The 19,001-nt window shown below is 36.8% G+C and overlaps 1 protein-coding gene across 1 annotated transcript in view; it reads right to left on the minus strand.

Moving 5' to 3' along the window:
• eng (endoglin) overlaps window positions 1–19,001 on the minus strand; it is a 106,651-nt gene that overhangs the window by 22,268 nt on the left and 65,382 nt on the right. The window contains exon 5 of the mRNA XM_061926712.2: window positions 2,464–2,650. Coding sequence (XP_061782696.1) covers window positions 2,464–2,650 — 187 coding nt within the window. The remainder of the gene's footprint in view (window positions 1–2,463; window positions 2,651–19,001) is intronic.

Here is a 19,001-nt window from a genome sequence, read left to right on the forward strand (position 1 = left end):
CTCTGCCTTGCTTTTAATGGCCTACTACGCTATTGTATTTTAATGCTGGTCATTATGGTGGTACTTGGAGTTCCAAGTGTTTTCAGAGGTTGTACTGGGTGAAAAAAGTTGGAGAACCACTGTTCTAGATTATAAATCATGCCTCACACTTGTATCGTAGAAGGTTGTAGTTCTAAACCAAAAGATTGGTCGACTTTGACGTTGAAGTTATACCCGTAGATGGCAAAAAAGCCACGAAAAGACACTCGATTGCGCCCACTTTTTTTTAATATATATATATATATACATATACATACATATATATATATATATATATATATATATATATATATATATATATAAAATATATTAACTTTTTTTTTTGTCAAAGGTCTATGTTGAAGTTGCCTTGCAACATTGGACACTGCAAATGTGTCATGACCAATAAAAAGAGGGAGTTGATTTTTTTTAAATAAAATACTTACAATATAATATCATTAAATACGAAACAATTAATTAAAATGTGAACTAATGTATTGTTGCTTTTCAGTGTATTTAAGTGTCCTGAAAAAAGGGCATTAATTAAATACATAAATAAACTAGCAAATGTGTCACGACCAATACAAAGAGGTAGGTTGTTTTTGTTTTAAATAAAATAACAATGATATACTTTAATTAAAGTAACAAATACATATATTTAAAGGGTGAAATAATGTATTTGGTACTTTTCAGTGTATCACAATGTCAAACAAGGCCGTTAAATGAAAAAAAAAACATTAAATAATTAAAAATGCCAGTAAATTACCAGAAAAAAACATCAAATAAATAAAAATTAGGGATGTCCGATAAAGGATTTTTGCCGATATCCGATATCCCGATATTGTCCAACTCTTTAATTACCGATACCGATATCAACCGATATATACAGTCGTGGAATTAACACATTATTATGCCTAATTTGGACAACCAGGTATGGTTAAGATAAGGTACTTTTAAAAAAAATTAATAAAATAAAATAAGATGAATAAATTAAAAATATTTTCTTGAATAAAAAATAAAGTAAAACAATATAAAAACAGTTACATTGAAACTAGTAATTAATACAAAGACATGCACCTGGGGATAAGTTGATTGGCAACACTAAATTGGCCCTAGTGTGTGAATGTGAGTGTGAATGTTGTCTGTCTATCTGTGTTGGCCCTGCGATGAGGTGGCGACTTGTCCAGGGTGTACCCCGCCTTCCGCCTGATTGTAGCTGAGATAGGCTCCAGCACCCCCCGCGACCCCAAAGGGAATAAGCGGTAGAAAATGGATGGATGGATGGATGGATGGATAGTAATTAATGAAAATTAGTAAAATGAACTGTTAAAGGTTAGTACTATTAGTGGACCAGCAGCATGCACAATCATGTGTGCTTACGGACTGTATCTCTTGCAGACTGCATTGATATATATTGATATATAATGTAGGAACCAGAATATTAATAACATAAAGAAACAACCCTTTTGTGTGAATGAGTGTGAATGAGTGTAAATGGGGGAGAAAGGTTTTTTGGGTTGGTGCACTAATTGTAAGTGTATCTTGTGTTTTTTATGTTGATTTAATTAAGAAATAAAAAAAAATAAAAAAAATAAAAATTAAACGATTCCGATAATAAAAAAAACAATACCGATAATTTCCAATATTACATTTTAACGCATTTATCGGCCGATAATATCGGCAGGCCGATATTATCGGACATCTCTAATAAAAATTACATTCAATAGCTATAAATGTCATTAATTAATAAAAAATTAAAAAAAATACAGTAAATGTAATAAATAAATGGATCATTTATTATGAATCTATTATGAAATAGAAAATTAACAAATAGTGTTAATATAATTATTTAGGATTATATTTTACAACTTAATTAATACATGGGTAGTAAACTCATTCATTCGTTCATAGTAAATTACTGAAAGAGTACAAATAAATTATTATGCATTTTAAAATAATTGTTTACACGGCACTCAGGTTCAAATTTGATATGTTAACATAGCTTTTTAGATTTTATACAATAGAAAAAGTAAATAAAGTGTTTTCTACTTTGTTGTTTGTTAGCGTGATGTGTTCAATGTGGCGTGGTTTTTGCAGACTCACACTATAATATTTTGACATGGAAAAAAGCAAGCAGAGCAACGCTGTCAGCTATCATCTGCACATAACTCATAAACCAGGACATAAACACAGACGAACTCTGAAATACAGGATACAAAAGCGAGCGCTACAACTCCAGCATCCCTGACATTCAACCCAGAGGCATGTTAGAGCTCTCCTCTCGCTCAAGGCGCCTTAAGGAGGATTTGTTGGGAAATAAGTGTGTTCACACCCGGGCGTACTGCTGCTGGCGAGAGCAGGCCAGTTCAGCCTCCATTCAGCCTGTTGCATGCGTCACTTCACTGCGGACAGTTACACTCGAAGTACAGTTCTATTGATCCTCACCTTCTGTTGCCTTCGAGAGCATCAATTTAGGATTGGCGACGGTGGTGAAGGAAGTCACACCTCCGAACTTCTTGGTCGCCCACTTGACCAGCTCCTCGTCCTCGCTGGGGAAGTCGACAGTGTGGACATTGCTGAGATGTCCGTTGGTGTGCAGGACAACTGTGGAGGTGTTGCTTCTCTGTAAAAACTAAAACAAAATGAATCTGATTAATTTAATTGAAAAATATCTTCTTTAAATACACTTTGAATGATAATTCATTCATTCATTTAATCTTCCGCTTGTATGAACTGGTCGCCAGCTAATCACAGGACACATATAGACAAACAACCTTTCACACTCACATATTAAAAAGATCAATGTTGGTTAAAAATTGTTTATAAAAAAAAGTCCACTTCTATGCAAAAGGTCATTTTTAATTATGTTAGCCTTTCCATGTGTATACGACCAGGGCCATCGTATAGCGGGGAAATGTGATGACAGCCCACAGTAGCTGAAGAGATAGTCCCAAAATGCATTGCAACTGCCCTGTATACAACCATACCATTACAGTATGTAAAAACAAACACTCCAGGCTTTGCTACACATCTTTAAAAAAGCATAGGCCTATCCGTCAGTCAGCTATGACGCAGAAGCTATAAGTTGTATCATTTGTTTTTTCTTCAGCCTATCTGCGCTCACTATTATGTCCCAAAAAAAAACATTTCACTTCAAGTATTATACCGATATTGGAGCTTTGAGTATTGTCCAATACCAATTATCATTTTGTAGTGCGGTATGTTAGAAAATGTTTGATCCAGAGAAATTGCTCAGAGAACAATGGTAGATATGAAAAACACTAACCTTATGAGTCATGACTAGGCCTGGGTCGATATTCGATAAGTAAATTAATCGAACGATAAATTAAAATGAACTCGATAACTTTGCCAGCCTCGATAATCGCCATGAGCATGTGTTGTTACGGGCTGCAAGAGAGGTCACTCTTTCAGTCTTTGCATCGGTTTTAGCAGCTGCGGGCGTTTGTAATACATGCACATAAGTAATAATGATAACCGCTGTAAAAAAACGCCCGACGGTTTGTATTATCGGATTAATTTGATCGAAAAACCGTGATTGATTACTGTCATGATCCGTTGCCCAGATCATGTGTTATTTTAGTTTGACTCCCTTCGTTCTGTTCTGAGCACCCCTGGGTTTGTGTTTTAGTTGCCATGGGTGCAGATTAGTTTCACCTGCCTCTGATTAGTGTTCAGGACGCTCACCTGCTGCCGAGCACTAATCAAAGAGCTACCGTATTTTTCGGACTATAAGTCGCAGTTTTTTTCATAGTTTGGCCGGGGGTGCGACTTATACTCAGGAGCGACTTATGTGTGAAATTATTAACACTATACCGTAAAACATCAAATAATATTATTTAGCTCATTCACGTAAGAGACTAGACGTATACGATTTCATGGGATTTAGCGATTACGAGTGACAGATTGTTTGGTAAACGTATAACGTTTTTGTTATAGTTATTTGAATGACTCTTACCATAATATGTTACGTTAACATACCAGGCACGTTCTCAGTTGGTTATTTATGCGTCATATAACATACGCTTATTCAGCCTGTTGTTCACTATTCTTTATTTATTTTAAATTTCCTTTCAAATGTCTATTCTTGGTGTTGGGTTTTATCAAATAAATGTCCCCAAAAAATGCGACTTATACTCCAGTGCGACTTATATATGTTTTTTTCCCTTCTTTATTATGCATTTTCGGCTGGTGCGACTTATACTCCGGTGCGACTTATACCCCGAAAAATACGGTACTTATTCCCGTTGTTCGCTACACTCAGTCCGGCTGTCTTGTTTGCTCTACGCAACAAGTAGCGTTTGTATACCTTGCTTCTTGTTCATATGCTTGTTGATCTTTTGCTAAGCTTTAGCTTTGCTTCCCGTGCTATCGGCACATTTTTTCCTGTTATTTGTACCCTGACTGATTTATGGACAATAAATCACTGTCTTGCCTGCACTTTGCCTCCGTAGTTCCGTTTGCATCCTGGGAGAACGATCTGCGCAGTAACATGCAAACCACGACGTGACAATAACCACACCTTGATAAAATATGACCCAACTAGCGTTAGCTTGCTAGCTAGCTTAAAGGGGAACCGTAATTTTTGGGGAATTTTGCCTATTATTCACAATCCTTATGTAATAGAAGAACACACTTTTTCTTTTTTAATGCATTTTAAATATTTAATAAATGTGATCAAAAGTCCGCTTAAAATAGAGCCTGTGGGAGTTGCTCCATTAGACACTTCCATTAAGGTTTTATATACATGCTGTAAGTATCTATGTAATGTAGTAATGTAGATGTAATAAAGTATTTTGATCATTTTAAGCATAATTTAAAAAACGCATCACCATTTTTAAAATATTTTTCCTTCAACAACATATTTGATTATTACTCACTGCAGACTTCATGAGACCCAACAAACATAATAAATATCACTTACTGTACAATGTTTGCTGTCATTAGGATGCCGACTGATACAATCATGTTATATTCCTGTTTAAATTAAGAATACTCGCGATGAAAAAATGGGGGAGGAACCTAGTGTCTTTTTGTGTCTTTCTTGCCATTTCCGGGTCTAAACTGGCTGTCACAATACGTCTTCATCCTTCTACTATCCAGGTAAGAGGCATTATTCATGATCTGGAATAAACTTTTACCAGCATCAAGGCGAGGAAGCAGCTCACTAGCCAATGATATCAACATAAGCACACAAGTTAATGATCGCGGCGCTGCTATAAATAGTTTGTCTATGTTAGCGCTTATAATAACAATATCACAAATACTTGGTTTATATTCAACTCATGAAATAAAGATAACTATTGTTGAGGGTTTTTGGATGGTTATTTATTAGGTTTTATGGGCCCAATGGAGGACCTCCCATTGGCTACACTGTAAGCAAACTCTTATTTACTGTCATGATCCGTGGTCCGGATCATGTTTTGTGTTTTCTGTTTGTTTTGGACTCCTATAGTTCCTGTTCGTGCACCTCCTGAGTTTAGTCACCATGGTTACTTATGATTTTCACCTGCCTCTGTTGTTAGGGACACTCACCTGTTTGTAATCAAGAGACACTATTTAAGCCTGCCTTTGCTGATCACTCGTCCTGGCTTCTTTGTTTTGCTTCACGCTGCTGTTACGAAAGTTTTTTGCTTGCCTCCTAGCTCATGCTATGTCTAGCTTCAAGTGCTATCGGCACCTTGTTCCGTCGGTTGCTTTCTGTTTTGTACCTCTTCGATTCTTTTGTCAAGATTAAATCATGTTCCTACCTGCAAATCCTGTCCGGAGTCGTCCGTTTGCATCCCGGGAAAACGAACCGCGCACTAAGCCGCGACCAAACCGTGACATTTACGAGTTGAAATGCATTAAAAAAAAATACTTCTGTCCTCATGTCTTTCATAATGATTGTGAACCTTCGATTCTTTTGTCAAGATTAAATCATGTTCCTACCTGCAAGTCCTGTCCGGAGTCGTCCGTTTGCATCACGGGAAAACGAACCGCGCAGTAAGCCGCGACCAAACCGTGACATTTACGAGTTGGAATGCATTAAAAAAAATACTTCTGTCATCATGACTTTCATAATGATTGTGAACGATAGGCAAACTTCCCAAAAAAGTGCAGTTCCCCTTTAAATGCTATTGTGAAAACAGAGGACATTAACATATTTCCCCTTTAAAAAAAGCTGTACTTTAATCAAAACGTGTATAAACACATTGCTGTCTAAACAAATATGACACAGTATTTACATTTAACATAAAGGCTGTGGTGTCTTAGCACAAAGGGATTGATATAAACTCCATAGTGACAAGTTGAAATAGACGAGAGGTGTGTTCAACAGGAAGCATGACGTCACATAAAGTGGAAGTTAAACAAAGAGATCACCCATCCATTCATTCATTTTCTACCGCTTGTCCCTATCGGGGTCACCCAATTTGCAATAATAAAAAAAAGGTCCAAAACGTCTCATACCAAGATGGTGCCGCGGATGGCCGCCATGGTACTGTGCTCTCTCGTAGTTGTTGCGTTTGTCTTTGTTTCTTGCATTGAAAAAAGAGAGCACAGTCTACCCTGTCAATCAAATTCCTTGTGTGTTAAACATACTTGGCCAATTAAGCTGTCTCTTATTCTGATTTTGATTCTGAAATTAAAGAAATTAAGAATATAAACATATTAAAACACACAAATAAAAATAATATGGCTCTTATAAAGCCAGAACAATATTTAATGTTTCGTCTGCCAAGGAAGTATATTCTATCCATCCATCCATTTTTTTACCGCTTGTCCCTTTCGGGGTCACGGGGGGTGCTGGAGCCTATCTCAGCTGCATTCGGGCGGAAGGCGGGTACACTCTGGACAAGTCGCCACCTCATCACAGGGCCAACACAGATAGACAGACACCATTCACACTCACATTCACACACTAGGGCCAATTTAGTGTTGCCAATCAACCTATCCCCAGGTGCATGTCTTTGGAGGTGGGAGGAAGCCGGAGTACCCGGAGGGAACCCACGCAGTCATGGGGGAAACATGCAAACTTCACACAGAAAGATCCCGAGCCCGGGATTGAACTCAGGACCTTCGTATTGTAAGGCACATGCACTAACCCCTGTTCCACCATGCTGCCCAGGAAGTATATTGTGTTTATTTATTTTAGTTATTTAAAAAATCTATAGTACTTGGTTAAAAGATCTTAGTGTGTTTATAAGTACTTTTTGAGTACATTCAACAATACAGCAATAATAATGATAACTTTATTAAGCCATTTTTTTTATTGTTTTGGTTGTGTATATTTGAAGGTCACCCACCCGCTCCTTAACAGTAATAGAATGTATTTTATTGCTGCAGTTGTGATTTTTATTCAAATGCAAAATTTTGCTAACAAAGTATATTTTCTTTTTATAATTTGTTTATTTTATTTAAATTGGACATTTAGAAGTTGACATTCCAATTAAAATGTTAAAATATATGAGAAACACAAGTTTATTGTATTTCAATTATTGCATTATTGATATGTATTATCTTTACATCAGTGGTTAATTTGTAGGTCAATAAATCGTCGAGCAATCCTACTTATAACATAAAAGTACACACTGTTATTATTTTGTAGTGTGGAATGATGAAAGAGGTTTGATCAAAAATATGCACTAAATTTATGACAGTCAAGTGGAACGTTGATTTGAAAATAAACAAAAACAGAATGCTGGACGACAGCAAAGACTTACTGTGGAGCAAAGACAGCGTCCACAATGTACATCCAAACATGACATGACAATTAACAATGTCCCCACAAAGAAGGATGAAAACAACTGAAATGTTGTTGATTGCTAAAACAAAGTAGATGGGGGAATATCACTCAAAGCAAAACATGAAACTGCTAGAGAAAAAGCCACCAAAATAGGAGCGCAAGACAAGAACTAAAACACTACACACAGGAAAACAGCATCCAACAATTGCAACAACGACTTTTTACTGTCAACTGAGTTTTGTTTTTTAATGATTTCTGCTGGTGGTGTGCCTCCGGATTTTTTCAACGCAGAAAATGTGCCTTGGCTCAAAAAAGGTTGAAAAACACTGCTCTAAGGCATGATTGTAATGGATTTATCGGGTGTTATGTCAATTCCTACAAACAAGATGTCTAACTAAAGGCATGATTTGCTGGTTGATTTTCCAAAACAATAGAAAGAATCCTAGACATTACTCAGAAGAAACACAAACGGTGTCAGCATTGTTGCTATTTATATTTGCCTGGAGCATTCCCAGACTTTTTTCCATATCAAACATGTTTGTCTGCTCCTTCTCTCATTCACGTATTCCAACCCCCTGACCCAGCTCTCCTTCTATTCTCTCGGTCTTGTTCGAAAAGAAATGTTTATTATGGTTAAGTGTCCACAAGCCCAGTTGCACAACCCCTTTGGAGCCAAGGTCTTTCCTTTGCTTCCTGAGTGGGGCCAGGAAATGGGACCTTTTTTAGCTCTGTGCGTCACCACGGTCGGCTGGAATCTGGCTCCATACAAGGTATAAATATATACATCCATCGCCATCGACGAGACACTGCTGTTTCCTCGTCTGGGGAAATAGTGGAGTATATCTTTCCATGAGATGGGCCAGAAGGCTCTTTGCACGAATACCTATGTTAAAATTTGTACCATAGATAAAAGAATAGTTTTGGATTGTAGCATCCGTTTGGAAATGGTTCTGTTTTGTGTACGAATAGCATGTAAAAGATCATTGACTCTAACTCAGGGGTGTTAAACTCATTTTAGCTCAGGGGCCACATGGAGGAAAATCCATTGCCAAATGGCCCGACTGGTACAATCATGGCATGATAACCTACAAATAAAAACATCTTTAGATTGTTTTCTTTGTTTGAAAATAGAACAACCCCATTCTAAAAATGTATAAATATGATTTTTTTTTTTACATTCACATGTTGTGGTTAATATTAGTCTATCTTCATGTGTTGTTGTTTATATTTTATGAATAAATGATGTGATAATGTTCATCATAATAATAGGTGGAAATGAGTTTTAAAATGCTCCCATTGGTGTCAATTTTTAATCTATCAGAATATTGGTAAATATTGGTAACACTTTAGTATGGGGAACATATTCTAAGTAACAAAGACTTACCGTATTTTTCGGACTATAAGTCGCAGTTTTTTTCATAGTTTGGCCGGGCTCCAGTGTGACTTATATATGTTTTTTTCCTTCTTTATTATGCATTTTCAGCAGGTGCGACTTATACTCCAAAAACTACGGTACATATTCTAAGGAACAAAGACTTAATTTTGAGTTATTTGGACACTAGGGGAACATATAAGGTTTAGGGTTAGGGCTAGGGTTACTAATAAGCAATAACTCTGAGGTTATTGAGGGAAGACTCCTAGTTAATGGCTTAATGGTTGTATAATAAAGCCATGCAGAATATGGAATTAATAAGTACTTAAAAATGACTAATTAAGCGCCAATATGCTACCATATTGCATGTTAATAAGCAACTAATTGACTCTTAGTTAATGGCTTACTGGTTGTATAATAAGACCATGCAGAATATGGCATTAATATGTACTTAATAATGACTAATTAAGAGCCAATATGTTACTAATTTGCATGTTAATAAGAAACTAACTAATGGTGAATATGTTCCCCATACTAAAGTGTTACCAAAATATTTGTTATTAATGTAGGTTACTCATTTTCCTCAACTGAAGTACAAACATCATGTGGTTTATTCTGTACATATAGAGCATCATCGACAACAAAACTTGAGAATCTAGACTCATTTCATTCATCACACATGAAGTTAGAAGAGGCTACATATTATTTCAGCATATTTATGTGCGCCCAGAAAATTGTGTCCCAATGCAGTCCAACACGAAATGTACAGATTATTAATCGCATTTATTTGGGTATAAATGTCACAGGTTGTATTACCAACAACATCCTTGGCAATATGGCATGAAAGTAACTCTCCACATTTGATAATATCACTAATAAGCAGCGTAAGCACGTAGTCATTCTCACTCTTGTGGCAGCGGATACAAAGAATTGCTATTGCAACATCCAGTGGACACATTTAGAACAGCATATTTTTTTCATTAAAAAAATGACTGCTCATTTTTGTACTTGGCAAACTTATTTCGCGGGCCGGATAAAACCTGTTCGCGGGAAATATCCGGCCCACGGGCCATACGTTTGACACCCCTGCTCTAACTCAACAATTATTGTGGTATGGCTAATTTTTATCATTCCTGATACCGGGGTCAGCATTTCTTCCCATAAGGAAACGAAAGTGCAGACTCTCACAGCTGACTATCATCTATAGTCCTTTTTATCATGTGGGAGTGTGTCAGTGTAAGTCACAGAGGTCGCACGCACTCGCCGGCTATTGGCGTGTGAAAGAAAAAGTGGTGAAAGCCGACTCAGCCTGAAGGGAGTTGTTAAGGTGCTTTCTTGTAGAAGTATTGGACTGGTGCAGAGCCCAAAAATAGTAGGACGGGAACTCCAAGCATGCTAGAAGCTGTGAGGTAAAGTCCAAAATAAGAGGTGGAACTGTAAAAGGTTGTAATGTAATGGACAAAGACTCATTGCTACACTAAAAAGTCATAAAAAAAATTTAAATTACAATTAAAAAAATATTTCCAAAAAAAGGAAAAAATAGTCGACAAATGAATGTCAACATTTTTCAACAATCCAATCATAATTGCTACTTTATTGTCATTAAATTACAACTTTTTCGTACAATTACAGCTTTACTTTTGTTGAATTACAATATTTTTCTCTTGTACATTACAACTATACTATTATTCTCATAAAATTATGACTTTATTCTCTTAAAATGTAAACTATTTTCTAGTATAATTACAACTTTACTCTCATAAATTACAACATTTTAGTGTAAAATTACAACCATACTGATGGTGAGTTTCAACAATTTTACTTCAACTTGTTTCAAGTTCATTCTCATAAATTTACAACTTCCTGTATTTCTCATAAAATTACGACTTTATTCTCAGAATAACAACTTTATTTTTGTAAAGTTGTTTCATCGGACAATTCAGTTTTTTTTCTATTACAACTTTGTCAACAACTTCCTTTTAAATCTACAACTTTCCTCTCGTTATATAACTTATTTTTCGTAAAATTACAACTGCAGTACACGCCGTTAAATTACAAATTATGTCCTCTTAAATTACAACTTTATTCTTACAAATACAACTTTACTCTTGTAATGTAAATGGGTTTTTTTCCCGTAATGATACAAGTTTATTTTTGTCCCCAAAAAATAAATGGTTTAATAAATTATATAAAATAAATTAGAGGTGTCCAAGCTTTTTGCCCGTTGGGCTGCATTGGGCTAAAAACATTTGGTCGATGGCAGAGAGCTGACTGCATGTGAATATATATATATATATATATATATATATATATATATATATATATATATATATATATATATATATATACATACACACACACACACACACACACACACACACACACACACACACACACACATATATATATATATATATATACATATATATATATACAAACATAAGAATACATTTGTAAATTAGTGTAATAAGAAATAAAAAAGTTTTAAAAAAAACTTTAAAAAAAAAAAAAGAAACCCTGGTAATATTGTAAGCTAAAAAAAAAAAAATCCTAATTTTTGTGCTAAATTTTAAATTGTGCAACCACATTTGACTTTGAGGGTACACGACATGTAATACCGCTACCAAACAGCATTATTGATAACTGTCCTAGAATTAAAGCATACTTCAAATATGTGAGAGTGTTTTATCAATGTGTTTTATCCAATAAATATAAAATAAGTACATGCCATTCAAGTTCAACATGTCAGGTTTAGTTCCGTTCCATCGCAAAAGCAGCTCCCCAATCTGGCAAAACGTTCCCACAAATGTCATGTGTCTCTGATACGTTGACAATTGTGCGATACCGCAACCTTTATCGCCCAGAGCCTGGACAACGTTCCCTGTGACTACAGGTTGTTGTTTTTGAGGGATGAGCCACATCACCGGGAGGATAATAGTGTTTAACTGCACATTGCAGTGTCAGAGAAAACAGCAGCTGTTCTGCATCTGAGAATTTGTGTCACCGCCTCTGACAGCTTGGCTCACGGTCACCCCTCCATGCTAACACGAGCACGCTGTGACATTAACACTGTACATCTGTCGCAGCTCGTGGCAAAAGCTGAATTGTCATGAAATATCATTGCACAGAAATATATTCATCATTTTGAGGCTTCAACAACATGAAGTGGGGAGTTACAAATTAGCAATGTGGCAATTATATTTAGACTTTATTGTCGCAATTAGAAGTTTAGTTTTAGGATTTTATTTTCATAAAAGTCCGCTTTACTTTACTCTAGAACTTTGAATCTCATTGATATTAGAACTTTACAATTCTAAGTCTAAATGAATTTAAGTTAGACATGAGTGTTGTATATTGTACGCTTCCAACTATATTCTCATATTTACAACTTGAATATGATAATATTACAACTTAATTTGATTTACAATTAACAATGTAAAAAAAAATTGAACGCATCAGCAACACAATCCAAAATCAAACTGTGCTGTTAAGAACGAGGAGAATTATAATCTTAGAGAAAAATGTAATTAAAAACATTTGTACGCACGTACAACACTTAAGATCTTCAGTATAGCAGTATGTGGAATTAAATTATGGAATAGATTAAGCAAATAAATCAAACAATGTACTAATATAATCCACTTCAAGAAACTCTTCAAACTTAAAGCTAAAATGCTACCACATTTACAAATTTTAGTATTATTAACTTACAATGGCATTCTTTTTGTATTGGTTCAGTTTCACAAATTCCTCAGTAAATTCCCCAAGACGTCCCCATTGAGTTGTTGAGCCTGCTTAGCTGATTGGAGAGCTAGCTTCTGCAGTTAATGGGTCCATAACGATGACTTCTGTTTTGTTTGATCAGCCGTTTTACAGGCACTGTTTGTAAATAAACATAGAATCTTTCTGTGTAAATAACTCATTTTGCAATGTATATATCTTCGGTTTATAGTCCGGCGCGACTAGTAAATGAAAACATTTTATTTTCACCTAAAATTGAGTGGGTGCGGCTCAATAGTCCAAAAAATACGGTGTATGCACTTTTGATGCAGGATGGAAGGAAAGACACTTTCAGTCTGCCACCTTCCACTCATGGGAAACAGCTTGTTATCAGTCAATAAAAGCATTACAGCAGGATTACTGAATAAATTGTTTTGGGAGCCACATTTACAAAAAAGCTAAGGAACTTGAAACATTTGTATGCACATACAACACTTAAAACCTTTAGCATATCGGTATGTAGAATTTAATTATGGAATGGATTAGGCAAAGAAGTAAAACACATACTTTAAGAAACTGTGCAAACAAACAAAACAAAGTGTTTACAAAGTACAAGGAAGAAGAATCCTGATAAACACTTTGAAGCCTATTGAAAATTAGATAATATTATTAATTTCATTATGTTAACAATAGATTACTTAACTATTTATTTATTAGAACTATTGTCTTTCATTGATTGACTATTTCATTTATCGATTTAAATTGTGTTACTAAGCGAAAGCAGGAACTGAACAAATATGTTAGAAATTGACATGAAGCAGAAAATAGGTAGGATTAAATAAGCTCTTCTTCTTCTTACTCCTTTTCGGACATATTGTAATGAGAAAAATGGAAATATGTGAAATACGTGTATCATACTGTAAATGTTTGCATGTTCAAAATAAACTTAAACAACAACTACAACAGCCAGCGTCCTGTACAGTAGATATTTTGATTTAGGTATATTCATTTTGTCAGAGCTACAGGAGCACTCTGCTGTTTTTGAAGGACTTCTGCAAAATAGCTAGTCAAAGGTCATCTCTATGACATCACTCTAGTGTTTTTTTAGGAATCTTCTGCAAAAATGTGAGGATCTCACAAGTTGCTTGAACTCATCTTGTGGGTCACCAGTTAAATAGCTCAAAAGATGAAAAAGAGAGCACGTAAAATAGAACCTTGAGGAACACCACTAGTGTAACTAAAGACGTTGAACAAATGACTACTGACTGCATCTAAAGTAAACAGCCTACAGCAACACCTCAGTTACATAAATCATATTACAAAAAAAATATTGTAACTGCCAAAAAGAAGAGGAACGCCTCAGTTATTTTAAAGGGGAACATTATCACAATTTCAGAAGGGTTAAAACCATTAAAAATCAGTTCCCAGTGGCTTATTATATTTTTCGAAGGTTTTTTCAATTTTAACCACCCGTCCATTTTCCTGTGACATCACATAGTGAAGCCAACACAAACAAACATGGCGGAAAGAACAGCAAGCTATAGCGACATTAGCTCGGATTCAGACTCGGATTTCAGCAGCTTAAGCGATTCAACAGATTACGAATGTATTGAAACGGATGGTTGTAGTGTGGAGGCAGGTAGCGAAAACGAAATTGAAGAAGAAACTGAAGCTATTGAGCCATATCGGTTTGAACCGTATGCAAGCGAAACCGAAGAAAACGATACGACAGCCAGCGACACGGGAGAAAGCGAGGACAAATTCGGCGATCGCCTTCTAACCAACAATTGGTATGTGTTTGTTTGGCATTAAAGGAAACTAACAACTATGAACTAGGTTTACAGCATATGAAATACATTTGGCAACAACATGCACTTTGAGAGTGCAGACAGCCCAATTTTCATCAATTAATATATTCTGTAGACATACCCTCATCCGCTCTCTTTTCCTAAAAGCTGATCTGTCCAGTTTTGGAGTTGATGTCAGCAGGCCAGGGAAGCTAGGGTCGATAGGGGGTTTAGCTCGCTCGTCTGCGGGAACAAACTGCCGCCATTGCTTGCCGTGCTACCGAGGTCCTTTGTCCCTGAATTGCTCACACACTCCGGCAGATTCAATGGGGGTCTGGCGGCAGATTTCTTTGACTTTATTGTTGGAAATGCATCTGCTTTGAGTGTCGCAGGATATCCACACATTCTTGCCATCTCTGTCGTAGCATAGCTTTCGTCGGTAAAGTGTGCGGAACAAACGTCCAATTTCTTGCCACTTTCGCATCTTTGGGCCACTGGTGCAACTTGAATCCGTCCCTGTTCGTGTTGTTACACCCTACGACAACACACTGACGAGGCATGATGTCTCCAAGGTACGGAAAACAGTCGAAAAAACGGAAAATAACAGAGCTGATTTGACTCGGTGTTTGAGAAAATGGCAGATTGCTTCCTGATTTGACGTCACGTTGTGACGTCATCGCTCCGAAAGCGAATATTAGAAATGCGTTTAATTCGCCAAAATTCACCCATTTAGAGTTCGGAAATCGGCTAAAAAAATATATGGTCTTTTTTCTGCAACATCAAGGTATATATTGACGCTTACATAGGTCTGGTGATAATGTTCCCCTTTAAGTTTGGATCCCAGTGTTCTGGGTTTGTTAGCAAGGTTGATTGGCGATGCAAGGGCCTGCCAAAGTGTTTACAGTTCCTCTATAGAACAGGATCACTCAAGTTTTTTAGCAATTTGCTGCAAAAGTGTTTGTCTCCCAGATTTTGAACTGAACCTGGGGGCCGGTATGGCACATTCTTAGGCCACATTTGTCAGATTTCATTCAATCAATTCTAGCATTACAGCAGGGATACTCAATACATTGATTTTGGGGTCCACATTTACAAAAAGCTAAGGACGGGGGGCACACTTCTCCCTTCACTATTAGTTTTATTTTGCATATTCTGAAGAACTATTCTTCTCAACAAAAGAGGAAAAGTAAAAACCAGCACTGTCATCAACTGACGGCTTTGGAGCGCCAACACAGGCCTGACTCTCTCATCTTAATTTTACAATTGCATGGCAAATAGGCAACCATTTAACCCTAGAACAGAGTATCTCCATGGTTTCGTGAAACCTGTCGATCAGACCAATATACTCGCATAGCATATTTTTTACTTTAGAGCAGGGTTTCAAACTCAATTTTAGCTCAGGGGCCGCATGGAGGAAAATCTATTCCAAAGTGGGCTGTAATGGTAAAATCATGGCAACATAAAGACAACTCCAGGTTGTTTTCTTTGTTTTACTCTGGCCCAAAATAGAACAAGCACATTATGAAAATGTACAAATCACAAATAATCCTCTGGACAAAACACTTTAAGTTTGTTGAAAGTTCTGAGGAAATTGGTGCAGCTTCAAAAACACAATGAGTTTAGACTTTGTTTTAGGGATTATCGGTATCAAAAAGTAAAATGTATGACTTTTTAAAACACCGCTGTGTACACGGACGTAGGGAGAAGTAGAGGGCGCCAATAAACCTTAAAGGCACTGCCTTTGCGTGCCGGCCCAGTCACATAATATATGCAGCTTTTCACACACAAGTGAATGCAAAGCATAATTGGTCAACAGCCATACAGGTCACACTGAGGGTGGCCGTATAAACAACACTGTTACAAATATGCGCCACACTGTGAACCCACACCAAACAACAATGACAAACACATTTCGGGAGAACATCCGCACCGTAACACAACAGAACAAATACTCAGAACCCCTTGCAGCACTAACTCTTCCGGGACACTACAATATACACCCCCCGCTAAACCCTACCCCCCGCCCCACACTTCAACCCCCCCCCCCAACCCCGACCATCTCAACCTCCTCATGTCCCAAATTCCAAGCTGCTGTTTTGAGGCATGTTAAAAAAAATAATGCACTTTGTGACTTCAATAATAAATATGGCAGTGCCATGTTGGCATTTTTTTCCATAAGTTGAGTTGATTTATTTTGGAAAACCTTGTTACAATGTTTAATGCATCCAGCAGGGCATCACAACAAAATTAGGCATAATAATGTGTTAATTTCACGACTGTATATATCGGTATCGGTTGATATCGGTATCGGTAATTGACAGTTGGACAATATCGGAATATCGGCAAAAAAGCCATTATCGGACATCTCTACTTTGTTTCAGTGTATGAACAAAGCCAGGATTACATTTTTAAGTCACAGTCTTTCTGGGATTGAACAAAGAACACAACATGTAAACTCTTCTAGGTATCAAACACCTCCTTTGTCATGTCCACGTGTCAATCCAGTGCTAACTCAACAAACCGTAAGAAACGGAGGTAAAAACTATTCAAAAGGGTTAAGTTCACTTTTCTTGTGTTTGACAGAGACATTTTGGGGCAAACGAGGGTGCCGAATGACAATGTGTTCGAAGCAGAAGACGGCAGGTTTTAAGTTTCATGTGGGTCGAGGAGGAGGAGCCACAGTCTCCCTTTACTGTGTACCTCTTGCTTGACCCCAGTATAAACCGTTTGCTTGCCTAACAGAATTGCTATTGTGACATCTAGTGGACACATTTAGAACAGCAGTTTCTTTTGTTAAAATAAAAAAAAATTAAGAAATTTTAAAAAAGTAGGTAATGTAGGTTGCTTCTCTTTCTCCCCCTCCATTTTTCTGCATTCTTTCGTATCTCAAGTTATCATTACATATATGTATTGTTGTATTTGAACAACTGTATTGTTGATAATAGAGGTAAATTATTGGTATTGTTCATTATCAATAGCGCTATTTCTATTGGTATTTGTATTGCTCCATTTGTAGTGTAATAATGCTCATTGTCATTTCTGTATTATTTTTTATTTTCGCTAACTGCTTATTTGCTATCATTTTTACCATCATATTTGTACATGTCGTATTTGCTGATGTTGCTCTATTGTTGTTGTTGTGTTTGCTGTTGTTTTTGTCTCTCTGTCTAATCCCGCTCTTGTCTTCATCTATGTTGCTGCTTCTTGATCTTAGCGCTGCTTTCGATACCGTCGATCATAATATTTTATTAGAGCGTATCAAAACACGTATTAGTATGTCAGACTTAGCCTTGTCGTGGTTTAACTCTTATCTTACTGACAGGATGCAGTGCGTCTCCCATAATAATGTGACCTCGGACTATGTTAAGGTAACGTGCGGAGTTCCTCAGGGTTCGGTTCTTGCCCCTGCACTCTTTAGTATTTACATGTTGCCGCTAGGCGACATCATACGCAAATACGGTGTTAGCTTTCACTATTATGTTGATGACACCCAACTCTACATGCCCCTAAAGCTGATCAACACGCCGGATTGTAGTCAGCTGGAGGCGTGTCTTAATGAAATTAAACAATGGATGTCCGCTAACTTCTTGCAACTCAACGCCAAGAAAACGGAAATGCTGATTATCGGTCCTGCTAAACACCGACATTTATTTAATAATACCACCTTAACATTTGACAACCAAACAATTACACAAAGCGACTCGGCAAAGAATCTGGGTATTATCTTCGACCCAACTCTCTCGTTTGAGTCACACATTAAGAGTGTTACTAAAACGGCCTTCTTTCATCTCCGTAATATCGCTAAAATTCGTTCTATTTTATCTACTAGCGACGCTGAGATCATTATTCATGCGTTCGTTACGTCTCGTCTCGATTACTGTAACGTATTATTTTCGGGTCTCCCTATGTCTAGCATTAAAAGATTACAATTGGTACAAAATGCGGCTGCTAGACTTTTGACAAGAACAAGAAAGTTTGATCATATTACTCCTATACTGGCTCACCTGCACTGGCTTCCTGTGCACTTAAGATGTGACTTTAAGGTTTTACTACTTACGTATAAAATACTACACAGTCTAGCTCCAGCCTATCTTGTCGATTGTATTGTACCATATGTCCCGGCAAGAAATCTGCGTTCAAAGAACTCTGGCTTATTAGTGATTCCCAGAGCCCAAAAAAAGTCTGCGGGCTATAGAGCGTTTTCTATTCGGGCTCCAGTACTATGGAATGCCCTCCCGGTAACAATTAGAGATGCTACCTCAGTAGAAGCATTTAAGTCCCATCTTAAAACTCATTTGTATACTCTAGCCTTTAAATAGACCCCCTTTTTAGACCAGTTGATCTGCCGTTTCTTTTCTTT

Source organism: Nerophis lumbriciformis, linkage group LG32, assembly GCF_033978685.3.
Source record: "Nerophis lumbriciformis linkage group LG32, RoL_Nlum_v2.1, whole genome shotgun sequence".
Classification (NCBI taxonomy): domain Eukaryota; kingdom Metazoa; phylum Chordata; class Actinopteri; order Syngnathiformes; family Syngnathidae; genus Nerophis; species Nerophis lumbriciformis.